Source organism: Penicillium bovifimosum (assembly GCF_028826915.1).
Source record: "Penicillium bovifimosum strain IBT 22155 chromosome Unknown utg000003l_segment0_segment0, whole genome shotgun sequence".
Classification (NCBI taxonomy): Eukaryota; Fungi; Ascomycota; class Eurotiomycetes; order Eurotiales; family Aspergillaceae; genus Penicillium; species Penicillium bovifimosum.
This window is the reverse complement of record NW_026622712.1, coordinates 1,801,753-1,828,051: the sequence shown is the minus strand read 5'-3', so window position 1 is coordinate 1,828,051 and position 26,299 is coordinate 1,801,753. Positions and strand designations below refer to the sequence as shown.

Genomic DNA, 26,299 nt, shown 5'->3' with positions numbered 1-26,299 from the left:
GAAGCGCAAGCGGAGGGCAACCAAGTGAGTCATCGAAGATTCACTCAGCACATTCACGCTTACGAGTGTCAAAGACACGCAGAGTCTCCTCGGCAGCCTTAACACCACTCATAACCATAGCGCCGAAAGTAGGACCCATACGGTTGAAGCCATCGATCTCGGACAACTCCATACCACCGATGATAAGACCCTTAGCAACCTCACGGGTGTTCTTGACAATAGCATCCTCGGCAGCATTCATATCAAGACCACGCATACCGCCCAATTTCTCAATTGCGCTCATGGAGACAAGACGCTTAGCGCAGAAAGCGCCGAATGGCCCGTCGTGGCCAGTAGTGCTGACGATGATGGGGGCGTTGATGGTGTTGGGGTCCATGCAGGAGTGGTCGTCGTGGTGCAGGGTGACGAGGGTCCAGTTGACGACGACACCGGCGAGACGGACGTTGTCGCCGTCTGGACGGGTGATCAGGTCCTCGACGCAGGTTGCGTTGAAGAGCTTCACGTTGGGGAAGGCGAGGACCTTCGACAGGAGGGTGGAGGTGAAGAGTGCGGCGTGCTTGACGACTACGAAGTTGGGGTTCGATGGCTCTTCTTCGTAGGGCACGCCGAGCTCCTCCAGGAAGGCGTCAGCGGGTCGGCGCAGGACCATTGCGCTGAAGAGTTGGCCGCCGAGCCAGGCACCACCACCTAGGGGATGTTGTTAGTACTGGGGCTTGAGGACATCTACGAGAGATAGTCTGCTCCCGTCAAGAGAAAGGACTAACCAGGCGACACGGATGCCTCCAGGATGGCGATCTTCAGGTCTGGACGGGCCTTGGCGAGCACGTAGGCAGTGCTCAGACCACAGGAACCAGCACCGACGATGACAACGTCGCTCTCGGCGTAGTTGTCCAGATCCTGGAAGTAGCGACGGGTCATGGCGCGCGAGACCTGGCTCTCGCGGATCGGGGCGAACTTGAACTCATCCCATTTGTTACCGAACTGCTCCAAGAGCTTGGACTGGCCCTCGCCGGTCAGGGTGGTGGTCATGGCGTCGGGAGCGATGACCTTGCCCTTGAGACCGGTAGGGGCAACAGTAGCAGGCTCGAACATGGCAGCGGGAGGAGACATAATGGTTTAGAGATCAAGTCGAAGGGATGACTTGGAGTCTTGGTTAGTTTGTCTACTTGGTTTGGGGAGGAGGGGGGGAAGGGGAGGGCATGATCCTTTCGCTGGTATTATCCAGATCAAGTTGTGAAAAGCCGTATAATCTCAGAACGAACCTACGCCGATGGACCAAATCTGTCTAGATCGTGGATTTCGACTGGCTTCACCATCGACGTAGGAACGAACACCGGCTCACACCCAGAAGTTACCTGAGATACCTTGATCCCTGAGGGATAATTTGCCCAGCCAAAGAGTGTCCATGGCTCCCAAAGGAAGGGCAGTATGTACTTTTCCGTTTGGGATCTAGATGATGGTTAGCACTGAAGATGAGTTGTTGGCAGTAGATAATTACAGTAGAGATGTGAAGTCAATTGGATTGATGAAGAGAAGAGAAGAAGAAGAGTCAGGATGAGGGGTCGGGATTAGCTTTATATGCAACTCGATCAACCCCACCATTCGACGCGTCCAGATGTCATATCTCTCCGACTCTCTCCGGTTCTCGGTGAGCCCATTTCCCCGGTGAACTACATTGTACGAATGAAATGCAGATCTCAGACGAGTGACGTTACGAGAATTGGTTGTATTCTGGCTTCATGAGTGGCTCGGAGCCTTCTGCCCCGATGTTCATGGACACTCTATCCCGCGAATCAGATTCCTCGGTACGATTCACGGAAGAAGTGCGAGGTGGGGGATATGAAGGAGTCAAGGACATTCAATTGATCCAAAACACTCTGTCGAACTGCAGTCGATCATACCTCTCATTTCCCCCTCAGTAGATCTTCCTGACATCATACCTAGTCACCACTGTTGAAGTATACAAAGTATACAGAAATTTCCAGCAAATGCAATTCAAATCAAATGTTTCAGTAATATGGTCGAACCTCACAGAACATAGCGGTAGTTAGCACCGTAATTATCCTCCGCGACCGGGCCATCCAACTTCGTCTGGTCATGAATGCGGGGTCCATACTTCTTGTCAAGGCGCCGGTTCTCCCACACCAGAAGTATACGCAGACAAAAGGCAAGCAAGGTAGTGAAAAACATGAATGCTGCACAGATTGACATGCCCTTAATAAACCTTGGGGCTTCTTCATCTGGGAAAATATTGGTTCCTAGGAAAGGACCGCACTGGCCGATGAGGTTGAGCAGGATAATGCCTCCACCACGGCGGGTATCAGAGCCCTGGTTATCTGTACAACGGCCAATTAGCAATGTTACAGACAAACTTAATAGGGCAATGGTGTGACTCACTCAAGACCCACGGCAAAATATTGGCGATCGACGGGAAGATCCCACACGCTGCCAGGAAAACACCAAGATATCGGACACCCACTGATGTGCAAGTCGCGCAGAGGATGTACCCCACGCCGCCCATCAGTGATAATGCCATAATCATCAAGCCACGCTGTTGGGTGCGATCCGCCACCCAGGTGGTCGCGATCGTCACCAAAAATGAGGTAAAGAATGGAGGTGCGGTAAGACCCTGGGCATTGATGGCTGTGAATCCCATCTCCTTGAGGATGGTGGGCAGGAACACAGGCAGTGACGAGAAGCTGACATTACAGCTGAAATACATGAACTATGTACGGTGTCACATCAGTCACCAATCCTTCGAGCACAATTGGAAGGGTTGGAAATGTTCGTTCGGACTTACCGCTGTAAGCCACGCCTTCACATCGAGAAGCGTCATGGCCAATTCCTTCCATTGGACCTTGCCAGCACGATCCGGAGCACCGGATTGTTGCAGCGAACGAGCACGCGCAATTTCCTTCTCTTCCTCGTTCAAGAACTTAGCATCAACTGCGCTGTCTGGCACATAGAACCAAGCCAGCACGGCGGCCAGGCAAGTCGGAAGGCCCTCAACCAGGAATAGCAGTCGCCAGTTTGCCAGCGCAGAATTACCGGAGGTAATACCGTAGGCTAAGGCACCGGCGAATGTATTTGCCAGCGGCGCTGCGGACAAAAACATACCGCATCGGAGACCCAATTCGTGACGTCGGTAGAAGAATGAGAGCAGGTAGGGAACACCGGGACCAAAGCCAGCCTCAAACATTCCCATCAGGAACCGAAGGGCCATCATGCCTTGCCAATTGGAAGCCGCGGCCTGGCACGTTGCTACCAAGCCCCTTTGCATCATGAGTCAGTCTATATTTTAAAAACGACATATGCTTGCAAGGCTGATTGACAGCATTGAACAAGGAACGCATACCAGGAGAACACAACAAAGGCAGCCCATTGGTGCGGCTTGACAATCTTCCACATCAGTGCTTGAAACTCAAAGATCGTGTATGAAATATAAAAGATGGTCAAAAGCCAAGCGTAACTCTTTCCATCGAGGTTGAGATCCTCTTCCATGCCGGCAATTTTAGCATTGCTATATACGAGAAAGTCAGTGGTTGCACTATGTTGGTAATAGACCTGAGATCGGTCGCAAAAACTCACCCGATGTTGGATCTGTCGAGGAAAGCGAGAAGATCTAGACAGCACAGGGTGACGTAGTAAGCACATGAACCCAGTTCCCATGTCTTGTCAAGGTCGAGGCATACAGAAAAATCCCATCAACGTAGGGACACGCCAATCCAGCTTCCTTACAAGCCGGCGCTCTAATTCAGGATCAATAGTCGGCGAAATTGGAGTAGACTGTTTCTCCTCATGATCGGGAAGGGTGCGTTTTTCCACATCTTGGTTCGGAGCTGGCTCGATTACATCCTCAGGCGGTTCCTGCTTGCCGAAGAAGCCCATATTGAACAGATAATCCTACAGGGGACAAAGGGGACAAGGGATACTGAGGTGAAGGGAACACGGGAGAGAGAAAAGAACCCCAGGCCGATCATCGGGGTTCTGTGGAGGCCTACTTATTTGCGGGGTGGGAAACAAGGGCCAGGTTCGGATCGGCGCATTCGCGCTGCATTGAGCAACGACTACTCCGTAGCTCGGCTTCCATTCGCAGGGGCCAATGGGCCTGTAGAATCATGGGATTTACGATCTTTGTATTGGCTGTCTCCGCATCGGAGTTGTGTCGAGGCCCCCGAAATACTGAGTGGAGTACGGAGAGACCCCGGAGAGGAGAATGCGGAGGCATTGGCAAAAGCTTAGGTGGAGCCACTATGTGTGAAAACCCGAGGTTGGCTGCTGGAATAGGCTAATTCTGAATACTGTAGCCTGTCAAGAAATTGAGGAATGAGGGTCGTAGATCTGATACTTTCGATGGAGTCGTACACTATGTACTGTTTTGATGTGAATGCAAGGTCGTATGGGTACGGGGTGAAAGATTTGACGATTAAGCTATGCAGACTGATGCTGGTGAGCATGCCCGTGCAGAGTACCATTGTTGAGCATCAGACAACAGTGTTTTGATAGCAATTCGTCATAAAATTAGAAGGATGGTTATTGGTCGCCTGTTTTTCCTTCTTTCTTTCGGGAAATCAGAGCAAAGGGTCAAAAAGGAAAAACATGCAGAATGATCAAATTCATGATGGTGGTGAAGCTTTCAAAATCTGATGCCTGTAAATTAAGGTGTTCTGCACTTTGGTCATATGACGCCTCCCGTATCAAAAATCTCCCGCGTCTGTGGTGTCGCGTTCATTGAACACCTCCAGGGCTACCCCCATCATCGTTCTTACCTTTTCTACCTCATCATATGCTAATTGCCTCCCGTGATTCAAACAATCCCCATTCGTCTCTTCCCATTGTTGATCCTCAAATCAATGGCATCTGGCAATCCAGGGCTAATGGATGACCCGGCCACACGCATCCCGGGGCAGCTGGTATGACCCCAACAATTGCTATGCGCTTCATTGCTCCATGAATTATTTCCCCCGCTAATCTTGTCGCTACTATGGCAGCTCCCCCACATGCACCTGGTTTCGCGCAATCGGTACCCTAGCATGCATATGATGCCCTCTGAGACCGCGGTTGAGTATCTGATCAGTGCGCCGCGAATCTGCCAAACACAACCGATGCATTGGACATTCCTTGATGGTCCGCCAGACGGAACTGTCATGCTCACGTGGCAACCTCAGAATCACTTGGGTAATAACTTTGCCAGTGACGGCTATATTTGGGCGGACCAAGAACAAGCATTTACCTTTGAATCCCGTGGCTATGTATGCTCTCCCGTGATCCCTATTTGTGCTATGTGGAGTAGGATCTGACTTCTAGTAATATAGACTGTTGAGATGTACCTTCACAGAAGCGGTTTCCACCTCCCGAACGAGACTGTGGCTACCCACTGCCGCAAGCGTTACCGCATTGCCTCGTCCAAAGGACCGAATTCTCCTCCGATAGACCCGTCACTGTGGATTGTACACTACACGCGCGCAGCAGCTCCTGACCATACGCCTGCAAACCGAATCTCAGTCACACCCCCCATTCAGGCAATGATGACCCAGCGACGCTTCCTACAAAGCCAAGGACAGCTGGCCCGCAAGGACTTCATGCTTCATGATCGCAATAGCTGGCCAGTTATCAACTTCCCACAAATGACCCCTCAGAACTTCCAGCAACCCGGTGCTTACCCAGCTGCGGCACCCCGCGGGCCTGGACTTTATCCTCCCCAGGGTCATCCAGGTGCCGTTGCGCCTAATGTCCCTATGAAAGCCCCACGCGGACACCGTGCGCCATCGGCTGCTCTGGCTTCTGCTACAGCAGACTTTGCCGTGGAGGACGAAGATGTTTCCAGTGGTGACGCATTGGATCTTTTGACTCCCCGCGATATTAGCAAGATGCGATACCAGCAGCATCACGAGTGGATGGAGGAGATTTTCGCATCGCCTTACAGTATCTCACAGATCACGCCAGTCTCTTTGGGTCTGGGTCGGAAGGGAGAGCTCGAGTCGTTGACCGCAGGTTTCTTTGATGCCCCGATTGGAGCTTCTGCCGGTGACGGCCAGGAGGCGACTGACGCCACGCAAGCCACCAAGATGGAGCCGGCCAAGGCGGAGGAGTTTGCCGAACGTGTTACTAAGAAGGTGGCAGACATGAATGCCGAGATTGAAAACTTGAAGATAAAACATGCTCGCCGAATGGAACGTTTCAACCGAAGCTCATTGTTCAAGGATGCCGAGCTGCGCCTTCGAGAGGCGGCCGCTGACCCAACTGACAAGGGCCCAGAGATCTGGCGACTGGAGGGCCGGGTGGTCATTCCAACAGAGGACGAGACCCCGCAATTAGACTACGTCGAAGACAGGGCCAAATACCGGGTTGACGAGGTTGTTCGGGAAGTGGAGACTGCCTGGAAGAAGCAAATCGTGTCCGAGCCAAAGGTGTCCTGTGTCGAGAAGGGGGGTTTGTTGGAGAAGATCGAACCCGAACACAAAGACGAGCCGGAGTCATTCACCAACGATATGCTGATGGACCACGAGGATTCTCACTTACTCAACCAATTCGGTAGCCCCGGCGTTGGCACAGGCACCGGTGTCTCCGTCAATGGACATCCGATTGGTGGTGACATCCCCGGTGATGTCGACATGGACCTCGGTGGCCAACTTCACGGTGCCGGTGGCCAGGCCAACGATTGGGTGATGGTCAACAATGAGAGCAAAGACCATGGCCCTGTCGGTGGAGACTTTGACTTCACCAACATTGACAGTGCCGGTGATGCCTTGGCAGCCTATAGCGAGCAGAACGACGGGCTTGACTTGCCAGACCTGGAGAACTCCGCCTTTGGCGACGCATTCCACGCATCGGACAATGAACACTCGCATAACCCTGATACGGATGACATTTCCTAGTCGGCCTCGAGACCTTTTCATGTGAACTTGTCTTTTTTTTTTACGAACGATTCTGTGGGTCAATTGCGTCGATCTGCTTTAGGTGTTGCGGGGGTTATCTTATGCTGTTCTGGGTTTGAATTTCAAGCATGACACTTTAGCTGGTTGTGTATCATAAGAATGGCCATGGGAATTATTTTTCTCCCCTTGACTTTGGGTTGTTTCACTTCATCTACTGTAGAGGAGAGAGCCTAGGATTTCTCCTCAGATTTGATCCTTATTTTTCCATGTCTGCCGTAGTTGTAATCGGATGACTCCGTTGAGTCTAACTACGCAGATATGTGTCTGAATCTCCATGATTGAAACCTTGGAACGAAATGATATTCCGTTCTTATTTACTTTATCAGACCACGCTGCCCATCGACATTCTAAAGTTTATCCAAGGCACAGGCCGAGGCAAAAGACCTACTACATTGTCTCATGGGACCTTAAGGAGCGCACAGCTAGGACTTCGTTTCTCACCAATGTCCCCGTCCTCGTCCTCGTTCCGCCGATCCCTCGAGGCGTTTCACATATTCATTCCCATCTTCATCCTGAACCGTCCCATAGCCGCCATCGTAAACTGGAATCCATCCATCGGGGTAATCCGGGCAAAGCATACACATGGGGTTCCAATCAAATTCCAAATAGAGACTCCATAAGGCAATGAGTTGCACCCTCATAAATCCGCGGTAAGAAGCGTAGTCGTATTTCACTTCGGGGTTGTACCACCCATCAATTACCCCAAGAAACCCATATTTTTCATCCTCGACAATCGATTTTAGTGATTTCTCATCAATCACAAGACAAGAGGCTAAACGAGGAATATCGGGGCACCCCGTTTGGTTGAGCTTACGCAGATATTCGACGAAATGACTGCGGATTTGCGGAATGCTGGCAGTATTCCAACGATGAGGGTCAGAAATGATCACGTCTTTGTGTGATTCAACCATCAATTGTTCAACGCGGGATTCATTGTCGATGGCTTCAGACATGACCCCCATGACCCCCATTTTCAGCCTTTGAGCGATTCTTTCTAGCACAATTGGCCACAGCTCTTCAGATTCAGGCGTATAGACTGTTCGATAGATAATGAAGCCCCAAGGAAGATTGCATGGGAACCGTGGTGTTAAGAACCGACGGGAAGGACGATCAGCCGCATTCTTGAACCATGGCTCTTGCTCATATTCCGCAAAGGCTTCTTCAGTGAGTTCAGGGTGATGCCAGCGTTGTGACCACACTGGGTGATGATAGAACTTCTGATGATCTAGTTCCTCAACCTGATCGTTGGGGTCGGGGTTGTTGGCCGAGGCAGCGTCTGATGTCGATGAAGTCATTTGTGGAAAGTGATACACCACAAAATATCCAAAGAGAAGGAGCAGAAAAAGATAGTAGATTAAGGAAATGGCGAGTGACATTTTGCCTCCACGCAAAGCTAGTGTAGTGTACAAACAAACCAAGCCAAGAAATTTACGGTTGGGGCCCACTTTTCACGTGAAAAACGTGACTTTGGGGTGCAATGAACTGTATACACGGGACGGAGAGATTCGACGCAGTTGGCGGGGGCGGGTTGAGGAGCGGGGCGGTGGGGGTGGAGATGATTCGCGCTTGCGCTTAGGCATTGTTAGGGGTTGCCGAGGATAAGGATGTAGTAGTGCCAAGAGGTGTTCGAGCCCGGTCGAGGGATAGCAACACCGCAGTTAAGCCTTCAGCCATGAAGACTATTAAATGCGTTCGTGAAAAGAAGTTTTCTGCATTGGGGCCGAGTTCTATACGAATTCTGACGAAGGCCACTCGTCATGATGAACCCTAAAGATGATGGAACCTAATGGAATCGTGTACACTTGATTTCCAAGGTTGTACAAAGATATGTTTTATTGTAGACCGTAATTTTCTGCCATTTACTCTTTCAGCCCCAATGGTCTGTGTGGCATGACCGAAGATGAAGCAATGGTAGGTTACGTACGTCCCAAAGCTACATTAGGACGATTCTATGATCTGTCTGATCTTTCAGGCAAATTCTAGATTGAAACTAGACAGAGCATACTGCTGTAAAGTCGGTTGTCAAACAGGAACCCGTCAATCATGCTAGAGCTAGTTCATAAGAGTATTGAACGTCAAAGCCTTTAGGGCATACAGGGCGAGCGTTAGCAAGATACAAAGTAAGAATAAAGTGAACATGCCACCACCATTAATCGAAGCCATGACAGAATAGCCACAGACGTAGTCCAATCTGACGTAAAACAGGTTCATCCAGTATGACATTTTCCACTGCAGCAGACGAAGTTTGTTCACCAGTGAATGCGGTGATTGGGAGTCGTATTTCATTTGGATGCAAATCGGAGCATTTGGTGAACTGCACAGTGTGATCTGGATCCGCACGCATGATTTTCACCGACTCAGTCATGGTTGCGTGAACACGTTGGAATCGAAGCTGCTGGCTAGACTCATGATGCTCAGTTGGCCGCCAGACTGAGAGCGTAATGGCGTTTTTATCAGCGCTCAATTTGACAAGCAGGCAGATCAGGATTGTGGACTCAGGATGTTCAAGCCAGTGGTGAGCAACTCGTATGAGTCCCGTTTCAGTCTGAGAATTCCCAACCTCGATGCAAACTGTTTTCCCTCTCTTGTCAATGGGCATGAAACAGCCATCAGGCTGCGCCGCTTTGCTTCCTAGTTTGATGCTAGGGGAGCCGCTTGAAGCAACTTTTGTCCAAAGTACGCCGGCCGACCTCAGTTGGTCATTGATCAGGTCGCGAAGTATCGATGCAAGGGCTTCATGGGCGTCGGTTGGAATTCGGACGCAGAGTATTCTTTTCTCGAAATCGTAGATGTATTTGCAATGGGATTTGGTCGGAGAACGATCGTCCTGGAGCTGGGAAAATGTCTCGGAAGCAATGTGGTTGAACCTAACAGGTTCGGTGCAGCCGGCGTTAATGCCACGGATGATTTGGGCTTTGACTTGTTTCAAATTCTTGCTTCCAGTCGAGAAGTTCGCAAGATGGGAGGGCATACTGAGTTCATCAAGTTCAGATGATGTGGAAGTCGAATCATGGGCAGGACAACAGTGAGGGCGGGAAGCCAAAACAGAACATGGGGAGTCCATTATGGAAGTTCGCATGGTAAGTAGTAAGTAAATTCGAGGCAACAAGTGAAAGAAAGGCAAGAACGAGTGAGATACGCAGAGTCGCAGACTGCAGTACATAGTCCAGCCTCACACCGCGTTCCTATTAGACGCGGCAACGGTAAAATAAGCTTTTCCCCGTGCATGCAATTTGCTGCGGAACGCGGTCCGGTGGGGCCAAATGGAGCTTCAGCAGTCTCTGATTTGTCATTCTGATCATTTCAAATGTGCTGCTGTATGCACGCCTGCAATACTCAGCGATTTGACTTCGAACATATCTTTGCTCTGCTTCTTGTACTCGTTCTCCAACAATACTTGACCGTAGCGGCCACGTGCTTGTCCCATACGTCGTCATCAGATATAACTTCGAGACCCTATCTACCTAAGCACTACGTAACTAGTACCGCACCATCCTACGACCTAAAGAAGCGAAAATTCCGAAACCATGGCAACGAAACTTGTCAAGTCAGACGACCTGACCATGGACACTTCAAAATCATGAACCGGAAATCCTGAGGGCCTCACCCTTTAGTATCAACTGGACTCACTCGGTTTAGGAGAGAATGGCAAAATCTGACCGTATCCCTGGCTCTATCTTGGTTCTGCGACACGGTGTACTTGATAATAGAGGGGACAGCCTCGCGATCCAGACGAGGGCGAGGAAAGGATGGAGTGGGGCACGGAGGAAATATCGCTATCGTTCGAGAACGTCAACTAAAAGAAAGCAAAAAAATGAGAAAACATACAACAGTGAGGATTCGCTGGTGGTCACCCACCCAACTACTAACTCACCGGCGTGTGGCTTAAGTACGGCTGAGCGGACGGGAAGCCCTGTTTTCCACACCCTATGGTCGTATGTACTGGGTAGCATGGTGAGCAGTATTATATCTAAGACGTGACTGAGTGAACTGGATTGTAAGGGTGTGGACTCTGGAGGGTTGTAGGATAGGCGGACCAGGGTTACCGCTCAGAGTAATAGACCATTCAAGAGGCATGGTTACTTGACAGGTACTTTTAGCTTGTCTGGCTGAATTATGACCAGGACTCAATGAATTGTCAAAAATAGAAAGCAAAAACAAAAACAAAAACAAAAACATACAACATTGAAGATTCACTGGTGGTCACCCACCAACTACTAACTCACCGGCGTGTACTGTGTGGCTTGTTTGCGGCCAGTAGCTCGGTGGGTGTAGCCGGGACGTCTGAGGACACTGAGGCAAGCAAAAAGTTGGGGTGTCCTTAGCAATTCCCGTTGGTGGCAGATTGCAACGACAGGTATTTCCCCGACGCAATCTGCGTCGTATCGTGTAGAATAGCCTGAAACATCACCCTGATACCATTCCCGAGGCCTTGTGTCTGGTCGTCGAGATCATGGGCCATACGGTTTTCCCTGACCGACCTGCGATATTTGCGTTGAATTTCGAGCTTCTTTTGGGTGTCTTTATCCTCGAGATGGGGCAAGGGAATGACATTTTCTCCCCAAGGGGTGCGAAGAATCGAGATTTCGCAGCTACCTGATCTCCACCAAGATCCGAGCATTTGATATGAAGGCCCGAATAATTTGCTCGTTCGATAACCGTGGAAGGATGCTGAATGCATTCGTTCCACAAACGCCTTGCACCTTCAACTGCAGCATCGCGTGGAGAGCTCTCGAATTCCCGTGTACCTAGGAAGAAGCTACAGATAGTGGAAATTCATGGCAGCGACGTGGTTGGCGACTTCACAAGGTGATGGAGGTGGGGTAAGAGTAGTGGGTTGATGATCCGGAGGTTGGTGGGAGATAAAGTTGCGAGTTAAGCTTTCGTGTGGCTGCTGGACCTAGACCGGCTTGGGGTAATACCTCAGAAATCCGGCCTTCACTTTGGTTCTTATACTAGACGAATGAACGGTTCTATGGATTTAAACACGGGACTTGACCACGTCATGGGAGACCACAGTCCAGAGACCACGAAATGGAAGGAACGACCCGCTACACTCCTAGGCTCTGAAATTAGCGCGAAGGCTACATGTGACCTTAAGTTACGAAAAACCGAATGGACTCTCTCTCTTTCTCTCTCTCTCATAGGCTCTGCCTCCATGGTCATGCTCGTCGATCGACTTCCAAAAATGCAGGCCGATCTCTATTACCATCCTTGCCACAACATTGTTTTCATGCAGCGTTGATTCCACCCCGAATCATAACAACCGACGCCTGCCACAGTTGCTCTACGTTGACCTCATTTTCAAACCATCAGGGTTGATCGCCATGGAGGATCCACAGGACGTGAGTTCTACTGGATAAATCTATGCCCAGTCTGCGTGGCTAATGCAATAGTACAGCGAAGCGTCAAAGATCCTAAGAAACAGACCGCAGCCCAGCGAGGCGCGGTGCCTGGCTTCTGGATACCCACGTCGTCCGAGGATTGGCATCAACTCGTGTTAGCTGTTACGGTCATGAGTCGGCTGGTCAAGAAAAAAAAACAAAAAGACGATGGTTCATTGGCCGCTGCCACTGTACTGCACACAGGGTATTAAATTTGGGAAAAGAAAGAGAAAGAGAAGAACAGAAGGTAAACAATCAACAATTCCCTTCCTCGCGTCCCTGCTCCTTCCCTTCTCGACGTTCCTTCCTGTTTCTACTCGTTAACCGTCACATTAGCCGCAAATCCTACCAAACCATCCATCGACACTCTTCCTGCCGTACTGTTTGGCTCCGGATCCGTAGCATCTCAAAGCCAATACCTGATGATGCTAGCCGTCTCTTCGGTTATGGAATCTGATACCCGTTATGCTCTCACAACACGAATGAAGGAGTTCTGGTTCAACAAGGGGCTCATTGATAAAGCGGCAGAGACTCTGAAGGGGTCAAATGAATGACGCAGTTATCTCGTCGCTATTGCAAAAAAACACCCGGGCCGAAGAGCTTCGTGAGGGAGAGGACAATTGGCCTGGAGCAATCATTGTGCCTCTTAGGCTACAGCAGCAGACAACAACCGTCGGTGGCGTGCCCGACCGTGATCGTCTTTTGACACTTACAAACCCGCTGAAACTTTTACGGGGCTCGGGCGAAAGAGACAGCCGTGACTCTCAGTTACCCGAGGCTGAAGACGACATGGTAGCCAACGCAGCCTCATTCACATTTTTGCAGAGGGTGTCACAACTGACGCCCTCCCCGTTTGAGTGGGTCTTTAACAGGTTACTCTTCCACCCACAGTTTGCCCTAGGGGGTTATGAAACATTCACAGACGGAGCACTTCGGTGCCGGACACGGCTAGATCACATTTTTGCCATTCTAGAGGTTAAGAGGAGGGATCGACATACGAGTTACGCAGAAATGGTTATGCAGGAAACATGTGAACTTGTTGGATGGCTGTTGAAGTCATCAAGTAGTATTGCCTGCTTCAATGGGCATTCCTTGATGATCTCTCAGGGCCGTGATGGCTTATTTCTTACGTTCAAGCCGTTCAATGAAGCTCACCAACGCTATCTCGCCGGCGAGGGTTGGGCAGAGGATTTCCTTAGGATGGAAACCTTCGGACCCTTCAAAACGAACAACGACCGTGATATGACCCTTTTCGGATCGGTAAAGCTCGCCGCAATTGAAATTGCTGTGAACCGTGCTCTTGATTGATGCAAATCCTTGTTCAGTTATAAGGGATTTCGAAGACCTAGTCTAGAAAAAGCGGAGATTATGCTCGGCAGATACCTATGTGATTGAAACATGATCCTTTTCACGCCGTTCTCCATCTATTCCTCGATTCAAGCTCTCATCGTAGGCAATCACGCTGATCTATTCTATCTATAGCGGTAACTAACCGTAGACAAGGCTTGCCGTGTCGCGCGTTGCGCGGTCTCCTCCTTTTCGTACTGACATATGACATACAAACAGTAGTAGGTAATATGATCTTGTATCCTTACTTTCACTTCCATAAAACAATAGTTATACCTCCACATAACCATACATCAATTACCTATTACGTCTCTTAGGACCTATTCGAAACGTTCTAACTGAATACTCGCAGCTCCAAATTACCTACAAACCAAGTTACTTTCTATGAAAATACTTGACAACCATAATGGGGCCCTGTCCCTCCTTTCTTATGGATTGATGTGCAATGTCGTTCTGTATGCTCTGTTTTCCCTCTATCTCCCGATTCAGAAGGTAGATGTTTCCTGTACCCGACACTTGGCAGGCGCAATGCCCTTAGGGATGGCGCATGAACCGATGTTGTCCAGTTGTCTTGGTAGGAACTGAGAACGTAACAGACAACTGGTAGGAACTAAGAGATAAATCTAAAGCTAGGTACAAGTCACACAAGTCCTATGGATCCCTCACGCCGCCACATAGCTATTGGCCAGAGCACACTGCGAAAGTCAGTTCTAAATGACCCAAGGAACGCGTAATAGGTGGCCTTAGGCCTCCTCGGCCTGCCCCGGGTCGAGAAGCAACAACAAACGCGATACCTATAGTCTCATAGATTTCATAAGAGAATGCACATCGCCGTACCAACCGGAATTTTCCAGCTGCAAAGGCCTGATGTCTCGCTCTGGGGGAAGCCTTTAGCCTAGTAAGACAAGTTGAGAAGGAGGAGCCACTGAAAGATATTGTGTTGATCAAAGAAGTAAACGACAAAGTGGAGTCAATAGACTCAAACAAGGTTGTACATGATCTTGGAATTACAATGAGCCCAGCCAATGAAAACACCAGCATATGAGATAAAGCTCAACGAATCAGATCCTTTCTACCTCGGCAACTGGCCAACTCCGATATCTTTCTGTGGGTGGCCAGCCGCCAGCGTATCAACACACAACTTACCTTCGTGCAACGCGACACCGAGCTAGTCAATTTTCTTTTTCTTTTTTTTTTTAATTTCTCTTGCTCCCAGCTTTCCTTGTGTCTGTTTTTCGTGATTTTTCCGTGCCAGCTCCCCCCATCCTGAGATCTGAGGTTGAACACAGGTCGTCCGCATCATCGTCGACATCATCGTCAGTATCATCGTCAGCATCATAGTCGGCGTCATCGTCGGCGTCGGCATGAGGAGGTTTTGCCCTCCATTTCCTGTTGGATTTCTCGCCACCAGTCTTACTAGCCCCGATAATAACGGAATGAGAGAAGCAAGTTTAACACTCCCAGGCATCAGGCCATTGCTGCCACTCTTCCTCCACACTGGCAGGTGTGAGGTGTTGGAGCGGCTTTGGTCGATACTGCTCCATGAGCTCTGACATTACCGAGCCATCGGCACCAGAGACTTCCGAAAATGGCTGGATCGCTGTGGGGTATCGCTGCGCTCCCGGATACCAGGCCTCCGGCGGTGCACCATGGTGACTGTCAAAAGCCGATCCATGAACCTGATCCGAAGGGCCCATTCCACCAACCATGTCCCGGGGCGTCGAAGTCATGGGCTGAGTCTTATTTCCGTCGATAGCAGCAGCAAACATATTCTTCAGGTCTCGGACTTCCTTGACTAGCTCCCTGAGCAAGCGGGTTTCCTCGGTCTCGTTGGGACCGTTCAAGTCGAGAGGAGATGGTGGCATTCCGAGGCGACGGGCCTTCCGTCGCTCACTTTCAAACCACTCCCTGAGGGGTCCTCGAGCCTCCGGGTAATGTCGTCCCGGGTCCTTTTCACCGCTGAGGATGAGCCTCCAATCGGGAAGCACACGATCGAGGTCATCGTCCGCTAGGAAGCGGGCGCCTTCTTCATTGGTACCCAAGGCAACGTGCCAGTAAGGCGGCTTGACTGTCCAGGGAAAGGCGCCTCGTGTGAAGAATACCTCTTTGTGTTCTTTCATCTCTTGTCTGTTGCCACTTCACATAATGGCCCGCAGCTTGCGGTCATATTGCTCACGTTGTTTCAACTCCATGGCGAAGCGAAGTGCTATGAGGGCCGTCATAGTCAGAGAGTGCTGCCGCGAGACACCAGGGTGATAATGGATGGATGGATGTTTTACTTACCTAAGTGATTAACAGTGAATGGGGGGATGGATGAATGCGACAGTGAAAGAGAGCGTGAGAATCGGAACAGCCGTTGTCAATGAGATATGGTCAATGAGAAGGGACTGTGTATCGAGGTTGACCGGCTGGTAAGATGCTGCTGGACACAACACGTTTAAACCGCAAGAGCAGGAACAAATAAGAAAGTTGTCAGATGGGAGAAGCGATGGAAGAAAGACAAATTGAGATGATGAGGAGAGGAGAGGAATAAATACGACAAGGGAAGAAAACTACAAGGCGGTTGGCACGCCTCGGCGTCGGGGTCGTCGAGGCGATGAGATGACGATGACCGTTAATGAGCAACCACGACAACAAACGAGACTCCGAGGACATGAAAACGAGATACGGGAACGCTATGATATAGGAAATCACCATTCACGAAGACCCAGGTAGGTACGAAGGCCCTTGTCGTACCTACCAATCCTCCAGGAAGACTACATGGTTTCAAGAGGGCACTCCAACATACACGAATGAGGAACCATCTGGGGCGTGCCAACCGTCTTGTAATTTTCTTCCCTTCTCCTCTCATCTACTCAACTTCTCTTTCTTCCATCGCTTCTCTCATCTGACAACTTTCTTATCTGTTCCTGCTCTTGCGGTTCAAACGTGTTGTGTGCCCAGCAGCAGCATTTTACCAGCCTCTCAACCTCGATACACAGTCCCTCCTGATTGACCATATCCCATTGACAACGACTATTCCGATTCGCACGCTCTCTTTCACTGTCGCATTCATCCATCCTCCCATTCACTGTTAATCACTTAGGTAAGTAAAACATCCATCCATCCATTATCACCCTGGTGTCTCGCGGCAGCACTCTCTCTGACTATGACGACCCTCATAGCACTTCGCTTCGCCATGGAGTTGAAACAACGTGAGCAATATGACCGCAAGCTGCGGGCCATTATGCGAAGTGGCAACAGACAAGAAATGAAAGGTTGCAACTGCGGTCTGCCTTTATCTATTTCCTAGGTGACTCAGTGCGTCAAAGGAAAGCTATACAGGACGCATCCCCTTTGTACATAGTTTTCCTCTTCATGCAACAATTTACCTCCTTCCTGTCCTCTACTACGAACCTCCATATCCTATCTTGATCTGTCTTGACTCTCTTGTCTCCTCTGTTCTCTGCCTTGTCTTGGTACCTTCCTCGGCAATCCTGTCTCCGCATACTACACGGCCGCAAGTCAGTCCGAGACCTCCTTGGCCCTTGCTCCTATCTCCTTATCCTTAGCTCCTCGGCTCCGGATCGTGACACCATCATGTCAATTGTTATTGCAGTGTAACTGGCCAGTTGACTAGATGAGCAGGTTCGGTATTTTGTCAACTAAACGGTACGTAGGGGAAATGGCCAGCTGGAAAAAAGGTTTCCAGGCAAATGGAACCAGGTACATCCAAAGCTACTAGATTCACATGATTTCTTTCTGGAAGGTCGAAATGATATCTTTCCCTGCAAAAGACGTCGAGTCAACAATAAATGACCCAGGAATCGACAAAAGTGGGTCCGGATAAAGTCATCGGCCGAGATCCGAACCGACATCAAAATACATGAGTCGGATGACCTACGAAGCTGCACCTGGCGCTAAACCGCCTTAGTTTCTAGATGTTTCTCAATTCCCACTTCTCTTCTCCCCTGAATGAAATTGGACATTGCTCCTCGGCATCATAGTCGGCGTCGGCATGAGGAGGTTTTGCCCCCCATTTTCCTGTTGGATTTCTCGCCACTAGGTTTACTGGCCCCATTCCCAATAAAATAATGGAATGAGAGAAGCAAGTTTAACCCTCCCAGGCATCCGGCCATTGCTGCCACTCTTCCTCCACACTGGCAGGTGTGAGGTGTTGGAGCGGCTTCGTTTAATACTGCTCCATGAACTTTGGCATTGCCGAGCCATCGGCACCAGAGGTTTCTGAGAGGGGCTGAATCTCTGTAGGGTATCGCTGCGCCCCAGGATACCAGGCCTCCGGTGATGCACCATGGTGGCAGTCAAATGCCGATCCATGAACATGATCCGAAGAGCCCATTCCAACATCCATGTCCTGGGGAGTCGGGGCCATGCACTGAATCATACTTCCTTCCATAGCAGCAGCAAACATCCTCTTCAGGTCTCGGACTTCCTTGACTAGCTCTCTGAGCACGCGGATTTCCACGGTCTCGTGGGTACCCTCCACGTCGAAAGGAGATGTGCCAGTATAGCCACCGGCGCGTGGTGGAGGCATATAAGACGAAGACCTTTTAATTGGGCCTGCTGTCTTCGAAGTTGACAGAGAGGGTGGGAGGGCGGGAGGTGCTTGAATCCATGGCTTTCCGAGACGACGGGCCTTCCGTCTCTCGGAATCAAGCCACTCCTTAAAAGAATCGGCAGCCGTCGGGTACCTGTAGCTCGGGATCCTTTCACCCTTTAGAATGAGCTTCCATTGGGGGAGAACACGATCAAGCTCATCATCAGACAGAAAGCGGTCTCCTTGAGCATTGGTGGCTAAGGCAATGCGCCAGTAAGGAGGTCGGACTGTCCAAGCAACGAGGCCAGTTACGTGGAAGACATCGCGGTTTTTTTTCATTTCCTCTTTATCGCCGCTTCGCATTATCTCGCGCAGCTTGCGGTCGGAAAGTCCAAGTTGATTTGGGCTCACAGTGGGATTCTCAACGCTTGCAGCCATCGTGTGGTGCTTACAGCCAGCGGGTTACTATGAGGGACGTCATAGTCAGAAAGTTCTACCACAAGGCACCAGGGCGATGGTGAAAGGATGGATGCTTTGACTTACCTGGGCGATTGACAGATGTAAGAGACGCGACGAGCGCAAAAGTCAGAGTGAGAATAGTTGTCGCGACGGAGGTATGATCAATTGGAAAGTGACTGTGTACGAACGTGCTGCTGGCTGGTGAAATGTTGCTGGGAACAACACGTTAGAGCTGCGAAGCAGGAACAGATAAGAAAGCAAGGTATGAGAAGGGGGTAGACATGGAAGAAAAGGAAGTTTGAGGAGATGAGTAGAGAGGAGGAATAAACACGACAAGGGAAGAAAAAGACAACAAAGTTGTCACGTCCCTGCCTCGCCGGGGCGATGAGACGACGATGACCGTACACAAGCAAACACGACAACAAATATAGTGCACGAGAGTCTCAGTACACGAAATAGAGAAACAGGGGTGCTATGATATAGAAAATCACCACTCACGAAGATACACGTAGATACTAAGGCCCTTTTCGGCACGTTTTAGGTGTATGGGTCGAAGAAGCGTAGGGACGGGAAATAGTCAAAACCAAGCAAAAGACGAGAAGTGAGGATCGTAGTCGAGGTGAGAGTCGGAGGCAAACAAGCAATTTGATATCGACGGCAACTGCCCTTTGAATGACTTGGCGATCAGAACAGGTGAGCAACCAAACCTCAATCCAAGAAGATTACATGATTTCAACAGAGAGGCCTTGGACCTACACGAATGAGGAACCATTTACTCCTGCCTAAATCTGCCTTCGTGCCCTTTATGTTCGAGTGCGGTATACATCCTATCTAACAAATGGGCTAGTTAGCTATACGAGAAGTAAAAAGGACGATTGGAGAAGTGGTATCTGTACGCTTTCCGCAAGAGATGAGAGCTATCCATTTCTACGAATGAACACAGAAGGGTGAACCCGATCTGATATTGAGCATAAGCCTGTTGGAAAACCAGCACCCTGATTGATATGTAAAACTAACTGAAGATAGTGGGAGGGGAGGTTCCATACGCCGCAGTCGGATTGCGAAGGAGCAGAGCCCGATGATCACTGGTAAAACAGAACTTACAGCAGAAGGACCTACAGCGGATGAGAATAGTGGATGTTCGAGAGATAAACTTTTACAATCCCATGGGAGAGACCCTCCGACTCCCCAGGAACCCGACAATTGGCGGCTCTGCCATGTCAAATCCGAATTGGGCAGCGGTTACTCCAGCTCGGCACCTTCCTTCGTGTTTCCTTTCTTCCTTTTCATCACTCCATCAGCTTATCGCCTTTTTTTTCCTGCTTAAGCACTGTTATTACTTTATACCGCCAACATGTCAGCCCGGAACAACCCTGCTGAGCCCCCCGTAATCCCCGAAAGAATATCGTCTCTCATGGCGCCTTCTCGTCAGTCAGCGCTGCGGACTCACAAGCAAAGGTCTGCGAGTGCAGCATCGCGCCTTTCTGAGATGTCAATTGAGTCGACAACATCTGATATTCTTGAGGGGAAACTCGCCGCAATGGAAACTGAACTTGAGTACATGCGATGTGTCCGAGACGGCCTCAACGAGGCAAGACAGACTGGAAAGATACCTCAGGACGCCTTCCAGCGAGAAATTCAACCCTTCTTGAAGTCCTTCCGCTCGTCTTCGACAACAATTCATGTCCTCAAGACACAACGCCCGTTGATTGTGGAAGACATCGATGAGGCAGTTTCAGCGAAACGGCAGAGGATTGAAGGGCCGATGGACCAAAGCCTGCTTGAGCACGCCTACCGCGATGCCATAATCTCCCGTGTGCTGGGTGCAAGTGCGAAGCAGAAGGGGGCAAAGTTTGACCAAACCGCCTTCAAGAAAGAGGTTTATGCTTATTACGGTGTCAATGAACATTGTCTCCCTGGCTTTGGGTGGTGTCACGTCTTGGGCACTGTACTCCCCCAAAAGAACATCAAAGCCGCCCATCTTGTACCCAAGTCTATGACATCCAAGGAAGTTGCACACCTATTCGGAGTCAGCGATGGAGTTCTTGGTGACCCCCGCAATGGTAAGAATGTACCTTTGTGGTCAAGTAAATGACTGACACATATAAATTAGGCATTACACTAGCAGATAATATTCAGCTACTTTTCGACCAAGGTACCATCGCCATTGTACCTATGCCCGGCCCAATGGAAAGTCCAACTCAATGGAGATGTGTTGTCTTGGACGAATCAAAGAAGGAGAACATCATCGGTACCTTGGGTGGATCCTACATGAAACTGAAGGTCAGTATTGTAAAAGCTAGAGTTGAGTATTATACCAATGATATGACAGGAAATCGACAACAAGCCATTGACGTTCGTTTCCGACAATCGTCCTCGTCGACGGTATTTGTACTTCTGTTTCATTATTGCGTACCTGAACGCAAAGAGCCGAGGAGCCAGTGACGCCGTTGCGAAAAAGGTTGAAGCCACGCGTTTTTGGCCCTCCGCGGGCGAGTACCTTAATCGGTCAACACTGGTTACATTAGCCCGTTGTGTTTCAGGATCGGAGCTCCCTGAATCCCTTGTTCAAGACAAGACGTTTGACTCAGGTGATACTTCCACTCGTGACGCTGATGCTGGAACTGTGCTTGGAGCTGATGTCCGTGACGCAATTCTTGCCATGAGGAATCTCTAAATCATTGCTATGTCTTTGCATTCAGAGGCTATTTTACGGATAGATGGCTCCAATAATGCAACCCCTAGTTATCAAAGATTATTCTAAGGAATATCAATCATATCATTTGTATTGTACCGCAAGCAAGAAGGATAACTAGTGAGTAGTGAAGAAGTCGACGTCATGGACAGACTTCTCTGCACAAGGAAGGAGAAAAAAACATACAACAGTGAGGATTCGCTGGTGGTCACCCACCCAACTACTAACTCACCGGCGTGTGGCTTGAGTACGGCTGAGCGGACGGGAAGCCCTATTTTCCACACCCTATGGTCGTATGTGGCAATATTACGGTTTAACGGAATTATAAAACATTCGAGATGTATTCAGGCTATCTAGCCCACTTCAACAGCCTTCCATGCGCCGCATCTTATCCATCCTGATTCCTGTCTGCCTCGACCTTCTTTATGGCCTCAATAAACTTCATCGGCATTGAATCCCATGCATTTTCCACAGTTCATAAACCCAGTTGAATCCGCTGCCGGTTCAACAGACTCTTCGCCGGGTCGGACTTTCTGATCAGAAGAGCCAGACGCCAGTTACCAGTAATTGGCCATCCAATCAGGTGAGAAGTCTACTGAGTTAACCGGGCCTGAATGGCCCTTGATTATTTTCTCCTGTCCGTCTCTTATCGGATTCCAGAGCTGAACTGTCTGGTCGTGAGATCCAGATGCCAGTAACTGGCCATGAGAGGTTCAGGCCACTGACCTGACAGGGTCAGGGCCTGAATGACCCTCGAGAGTCTGTTCTAGAGAGCTCGTTACTGGATCCCAGATTTGGACTGTTTCATCACAAGAGCCAGATGCGAGTAACTGGTTATTGGGTAAGAATGTCACTGAGCAGGCAGAGCTTGTATGGCCTTCAAGAGTCGCCTCTAAAGTGCCTGCTGCTGCATTCCAGAGCCTGAATGCCTGATTGTCTGAGCCTGATGTCAGTAGGAGACTGCTGGGTGAAAAGACTACTGACCAAATTGGGCCCGAGTGGCCAATCAGAGTTCGGTCCAGAGAACCTGTAAACCAGATCCCAGAGCCGGACCGTTTGGTCAGAAGAGTCAATCTGGATAGGCATTGTTTCTCATCGGAGGCACGTCTATTCCTTGGCGGATTTTAATGTATAGGTGGTCCTGGATATATATTCCCCAAAGAAATCTTCACTGGGTGGATTGTTTTCACATCCATACGAGATATTTTTGGGGCAATTACGATCATCTGCTTCTCGCTCTAGCACAACCACCGGCAGGTTACTGCATTAATTTAGGGATGCTCTTGATGGAATGAGTGGCAGGAAGCAAGACCGGATGAAGCTGCCATGTGCAGGCTTGGTGGTTCTTCCCAATCGGGGTTAGCGTGGCAGAATTTCATAAATTCGGCAGAATAACAGGCGGTGGTCTGAGGTCACTGAGGCAACGCTCAGTGACGCCCAGGGATGTGCTCAGTTTTACTCAGTGAGCAAAAAGCGGCATGGGGTGAGCACTGAAGCGGAAAGAGAAACCCAAGACTTGTCAGACATTAACCTTCTATATATGTCAAAGAATGGACTTGAAAAGGCCCATTCGCCTTCTATTGGGGTCTACTGTGTCACGTGTGTCTGTTTTAAATCAAGAAAATGAATAACCCTTTAAGCTCGTGGCTTCATATCGGGAAGCCGATGGTCGATGGTGGAGAATGACGATCATCCGCTCTGTCAGCTAAACCAAGACCAATGTCCTTCACCACTTCACCACTTCCTCTACAACAACCTAGACTTTTCCGCAATCGGACATATCATGGGGTGTATGAGCGACTCAGCTTGTTGGATAACTTGCTGGACATCCGCCCCTCCCCGTCATGACGTCAGCCCGGGACTGCAATTCCTCTGGGAAAGAAAGAGGAGAAGAATAGGGTTCGACCATCGTCATCTATAGGAAGGCGCACTTTATCACGCGCTACCTCCCCCAGATTTACTCTCTGTCGGCTTTTCATCTCGACATACATCATAATTCTACCCTGTATTGATCAACCGTATCACCTTACAACAAGATGTATGTAACCCGCCTGCTCGACATGCATCATCACTAACTCTTATCTAGGAACCGCAACATCTCAATTCGATCGCGCCGAGAACCCCCGGCGAGCCGGCACCGGTTCAGCATCTCGACCTTCCGTGGGATGCAAGCACCCGAGCTGAGCAAAAAGATGACCAAGCTGATCAAGAGTGAGAACAACGCTATCGGCGCCCACGAAGCTGCCGGCCGTGAGCGCACCTCGATCGCCGCTCAATTGTCGGAATGGGGAGAGGCCACTGAAGATGACAATGTCTCCGACATCTCCGACAAGCTCGGCGTCATGCTCGCCGAGATGGGCGAGCAGGAAGACGTCTTTGCACAGAACCTCGAGGACTACCGCAACATCCTGAAGCAGATTCGCAACATGGAGGCTTCGGTTCAGCCGTCGCGCGATCAACGCCAGAAGGTCACTGATGAGATCGCCAAGCTCAAGTACAAGGACCCAAATAGTCAGCGTCTGGTAACGCTAGAGCATGAGCTTGTCCGTGCTGAGGCACAGAACTTGGTTGCTGAGGCGCAGCTGTCTAATATCGTACGTTTCAACTCTAGAATTCTCCATTCTTATGGGGTTGTGCTTTTAGTCTGGTCTTGCTAACGTCTATCCCATCTGCAGACACGTCAAAAGCTTAAGGAGGCCTATGATATCCATCTGGCGGCCGTCATCGAGCGCGCCGAGAAGCAGACCATTCTGGCTCGCCACGCTCGTCGCCTGCTTAACTACATCGACGACAGCCCTGTAGTCCCCGGTGATGCTCGCCAGGCATATGACCATGAGCCTCTGGCACGCCAGATTCTCGAGGATGCGGAGAACGACCTCCGTTCATGGGAGCCTAGTGTCGAGCCCATTACCTCTGCCGCTGACCAGGAGGACTCGCGAGCCCAGGTCAATGGTGCCGGAATCAATGGCATTGGCGCCAGTCATGTCGACGGGCTGAATGAGAGTTCGGAGCGTGTGTCTGAGATGGACGAGCGCTCTCTGGTTGAGGGCAATGCCAATGGTATCACCGAACCAGTTGGAACCGGCGCGCCGCCTGCAAAGATGCTGGCTGAGCCTGTGTAATCGAGGCAAACTCTCCAGGATCCCAGTCGACCTTTTTCTGGCCTGCTACAGGCACCTCGCAGCTGTTACGTGTAAACTCAACTCTTCGCGCCTCAGATTGGCCGTTGCAGGCGTTTTCGGGAACGGCGTTGGCACTGAACTTGCGAGGCTTTGATACTCGGGAAATATGCAAGTTTTGTATCGTAAAGTTTAATCCGCTAGTTGTTTTATTATCTTTCTACTGGAAGCTCTTGAAAAATCATCGTAGTTGTACCGCGTAGTGATAACATGCACGTGACCTCAGGCGCCAGAGTGACGCGGAAACCCCAAGCTCCAGCGGAGCTTCAACCATCGACTATCTCACCCAATCCCTTTCACCTCTTTCCACCATCATTTTTTCTACCATTTTCCTTACTCACACTTTGTCACATCATGGATAAGCTTGTCGCCCAATACTCGCGCACTCATCATCATAATGAGATGTACTCAGAGCAAGAGCAAGAGGACTTCAACTCCAGCGTCCCTCCGCTCTCGTTGAAGTTCAGCCTTCCTCCCGTTGATAATGTGAGTACTGTCGGATACCGTGGCAGGTCTTCTTTGGGCTTGATGGCGGCTTTTTCGATGGCGTACGATCGACTTGACGTCGACCCAAGATCCGCCGTCATCATAGCTCTGCCCAAGACAACCACCGGCCTGAATATACTATGATTCATACAAGAAGAACGACAGGCTGACATCGTTTTTTCTGTTCAGCGCGCTGCTTTCCTGCGTGCCATGACCGATGACCACTCCAACCCCAGCTGTCCCATCAAGCTCGCTCACGGCACAACAACCCTGGCATTCCGATTCCAGGGCGGTATCGTATGTTTCCTCCATTTTGATTACATATTTTTGCCGGGTCTGGACACGACATGCTGATGAGTTTTTGGGTTAGATCGTGTGTACCGATTCTCGAGCAACAGCCGGCAACTGGATTGCCAGTCAGACAGTCAAGAAGGTCATTCCTGTATCGCGGTTGAGTCGGGGTGAGGACAAGAAGTCGAATGAGCCGACGCCAGGTTTGCTAGGAACTATGGCCGGTGGTGCAGCTGTAAGTTTTGTCCGACAGCGATGATGCTGAGTGTGATGGACGTTTGCTGATGGTTATGCGAATTAGGATTGTCAATATTGGTTGCGCTATCTGAGCCAGCAGTGCACTCTGCACGGTAAGTCCGCTTGCTTTGGTCTTGGGGAGTGGTGAGTCAGTGCTGATGAGTCTCTGTTTAGAAATCCGACACAAGCGCCGCATCACTGTTGCGGCCGCATCCAAGATCCTTGCCAACCTCACTTACGCCTACAAGGGATACGGACTGAGCATGGGAACTATGCTCGCAGGAGTATGTCATACGCACCATTCACAAATACCAGATGGGGACTAATGATAATCTCTAGATGACACCCTCAGAAGGACCCGCCCTTTACTACATCGACTCCGACGGCACTCGTCTCCCGGGTAACTTGTTCTGTGTTGGATCCGGTCAGACTTTCGCTTACGGTGTGCTGGACGCCGAGTACCGGTACGACCTGTCCGAGGAGGAGGCGTTGGCCCTCGGCCGCCGAGCCATTCTGGCTGCCATGCACCGTGACGCCTACTCCGGTGGTTTCATTAACTTGTACCACGTCAAGGAAGAAGGGTGGGTGCATCACGGATTCGACGACATGAATCCCGAGTTCTGGAAGACTAAGCTCGAGAAGGGCGAGTTCTCCAACGTGACCTCTACGCTGTGACGGGTTAGAATGATTTGTGTGTGTATTATTGATATCGATATGCCATTGGATTATGCTTAGATTCTCCACGT

The 26,299-nt window shown here is 50.1% G+C and overlaps 11 protein-coding genes across 11 annotated transcripts; 6 read left to right on the top strand and 5 right to left on the bottom strand.

Annotated features, from left to right (window-relative positions):
* Nucleotides 1-40: 40 nt before the first annotated feature.
* On the bottom strand, nucleotides 41-1,110 carry thiA (thiamine thiazole synthase; the record flags this gene model as incomplete). Its single annotated transcript, XM_056664486.1, has 2 exons — nucleotides 41-687; nucleotides 765-1,110. The coding sequence occupies 2 exons, from the start codon at nucleotides 1,108-1,110 to the stop codon at nucleotides 41-43; spliced, it is 993 nt and encodes a 330-aa protein (XP_056523543.1).
* Nucleotides 1,111-2,028: 918 nt separating this feature from the next.
* Nucleotides 2,029-3,888, bottom strand: N7515_003741 (putative MFS transporter; the record flags this gene model as incomplete). The annotated part of the gene is made up of 6 exons (XM_056664485.1): nucleotides 2,029-2,336; nucleotides 2,398-2,725; nucleotides 2,801-3,272; nucleotides 3,356-3,520; nucleotides 3,589-3,622; nucleotides 3,693-3,888. 6 exons carry the CDS (start codon nucleotides 3,886-3,888, stop codon nucleotides 2,029-2,031), a joined length of 1,503 nt encoding a protein of 500 aa, XP_056523542.1.
* A 965-nt stretch (nucleotides 3,889-4,853) lies between these two features.
* Nucleotides 4,854-6,878, top strand: N7515_003740 (uncharacterized protein; the record flags this gene model as incomplete). The annotated part of the gene is made up of 3 exons (XM_056664484.1): nucleotides 4,854-4,913; nucleotides 4,992-5,252; nucleotides 5,316-6,878. 3 exons carry the CDS (start codon nucleotides 4,854-4,856, stop codon nucleotides 6,876-6,878), a joined length of 1,884 nt encoding a protein of 627 aa, XP_056523541.1.
* A 497-nt stretch (nucleotides 6,879-7,375) lies between these two features.
* N7515_003739 (uncharacterized protein) lies at nucleotides 7,376-8,233 on the bottom strand (the record flags this gene model as incomplete). The annotated part of the gene is made up of 1 exon (XM_056664483.1): nucleotides 7,376-8,233. The coding sequence occupies one exon, from the start codon at nucleotides 8,231-8,233 to the stop codon at nucleotides 7,376-7,378; it is 858 nt and encodes a 285-aa protein (XP_056523540.1).
* An 854-nt stretch (nucleotides 8,234-9,087) lies between these two features.
* On the bottom strand, nucleotides 9,088-9,909 carry N7515_003738 (uncharacterized protein; the record flags this gene model as incomplete). Its single annotated transcript, XM_056664482.1, has 1 exon — nucleotides 9,088-9,909. The coding sequence occupies one exon, from the start codon at nucleotides 9,907-9,909 to the stop codon at nucleotides 9,088-9,090; it is 822 nt and encodes a 273-aa protein (XP_056523539.1).
* A 2,356-nt stretch (nucleotides 9,910-12,265) lies between these two features.
* N7515_003737 (uncharacterized protein) lies at nucleotides 12,266-12,534 on the top strand (the record flags this gene model as incomplete). The annotated part of the gene is made up of 2 exons (XM_056664481.1): nucleotides 12,266-12,283; nucleotides 12,340-12,534. The coding sequence occupies 2 exons, from the start codon at nucleotides 12,266-12,268 to the stop codon at nucleotides 12,532-12,534; spliced, it is 213 nt and encodes a 70-aa protein (XP_056523538.1).
* A 334-nt stretch (nucleotides 12,535-12,868) lies between these two features.
* N7515_003736 (uncharacterized protein) lies at nucleotides 12,869-13,630 on the top strand (the record flags this gene model as incomplete). Its single annotated transcript, XM_056664480.1, has 1 exon — nucleotides 12,869-13,630. One exon carries the CDS (start codon nucleotides 12,869-12,871, stop codon nucleotides 13,628-13,630), a length of 762 nt encoding a protein of 253 aa, XP_056523537.1.
* Nucleotides 13,631-14,865: 1,235 nt separating this feature from the next.
* On the bottom strand, nucleotides 14,866-15,399 carry N7515_003735 (uncharacterized protein; the record flags this gene model as incomplete). Its single annotated transcript, XM_056664479.1, has 2 exons — nucleotides 14,866-15,085; nucleotides 15,128-15,399. The coding sequence occupies 2 exons, from the start codon at nucleotides 15,397-15,399 to the stop codon at nucleotides 14,866-14,868; spliced, it is 492 nt and encodes a 163-aa protein (XP_056523536.1).
* Nucleotides 15,400-20,019: 4,620 nt separating this feature from the next.
* Nucleotides 20,020-21,342, top strand: N7515_003734 (uncharacterized protein; the record flags this gene model as incomplete). Its single annotated transcript, XM_056664478.1, has 3 exons — nucleotides 20,020-20,728; nucleotides 20,779-20,948; nucleotides 20,998-21,342. The coding sequence occupies 3 exons, from the start codon at nucleotides 20,020-20,022 to the stop codon at nucleotides 21,340-21,342; spliced, it is 1,224 nt and encodes a 407-aa protein (XP_056523535.1).
* Nucleotides 21,343-23,204: 1,862 nt separating this feature from the next.
* N7515_003733 (Eisosome component PIL1/LSP1 family protein) lies at nucleotides 23,205-24,482 on the top strand (the record flags this gene model as incomplete). Its single annotated transcript, XM_056664477.1, has 3 exons — nucleotides 23,205-23,209; nucleotides 23,447-23,954; nucleotides 24,036-24,482. 3 exons carry the CDS (start codon nucleotides 23,205-23,207, stop codon nucleotides 24,480-24,482), a joined length of 960 nt encoding a protein of 319 aa, XP_056523534.1.
* A 411-nt stretch (nucleotides 24,483-24,893) lies between these two features.
* Nucleotides 24,894-26,228, top strand: pre2 (proteasome core particle subunit beta 5; the record flags this gene model as incomplete). Its single annotated transcript, XM_056664476.1, has 6 exons — nucleotides 24,894-25,025; nucleotides 25,215-25,322; nucleotides 25,396-25,551; nucleotides 25,618-25,666; nucleotides 25,728-25,837; nucleotides 25,893-26,228. 6 exons carry the CDS (start codon nucleotides 24,894-24,896, stop codon nucleotides 26,226-26,228), a joined length of 891 nt encoding a protein of 296 aa, XP_056523533.1.
* Between the last annotated feature and the right edge of the window lie 71 nt (nucleotides 26,229-26,299).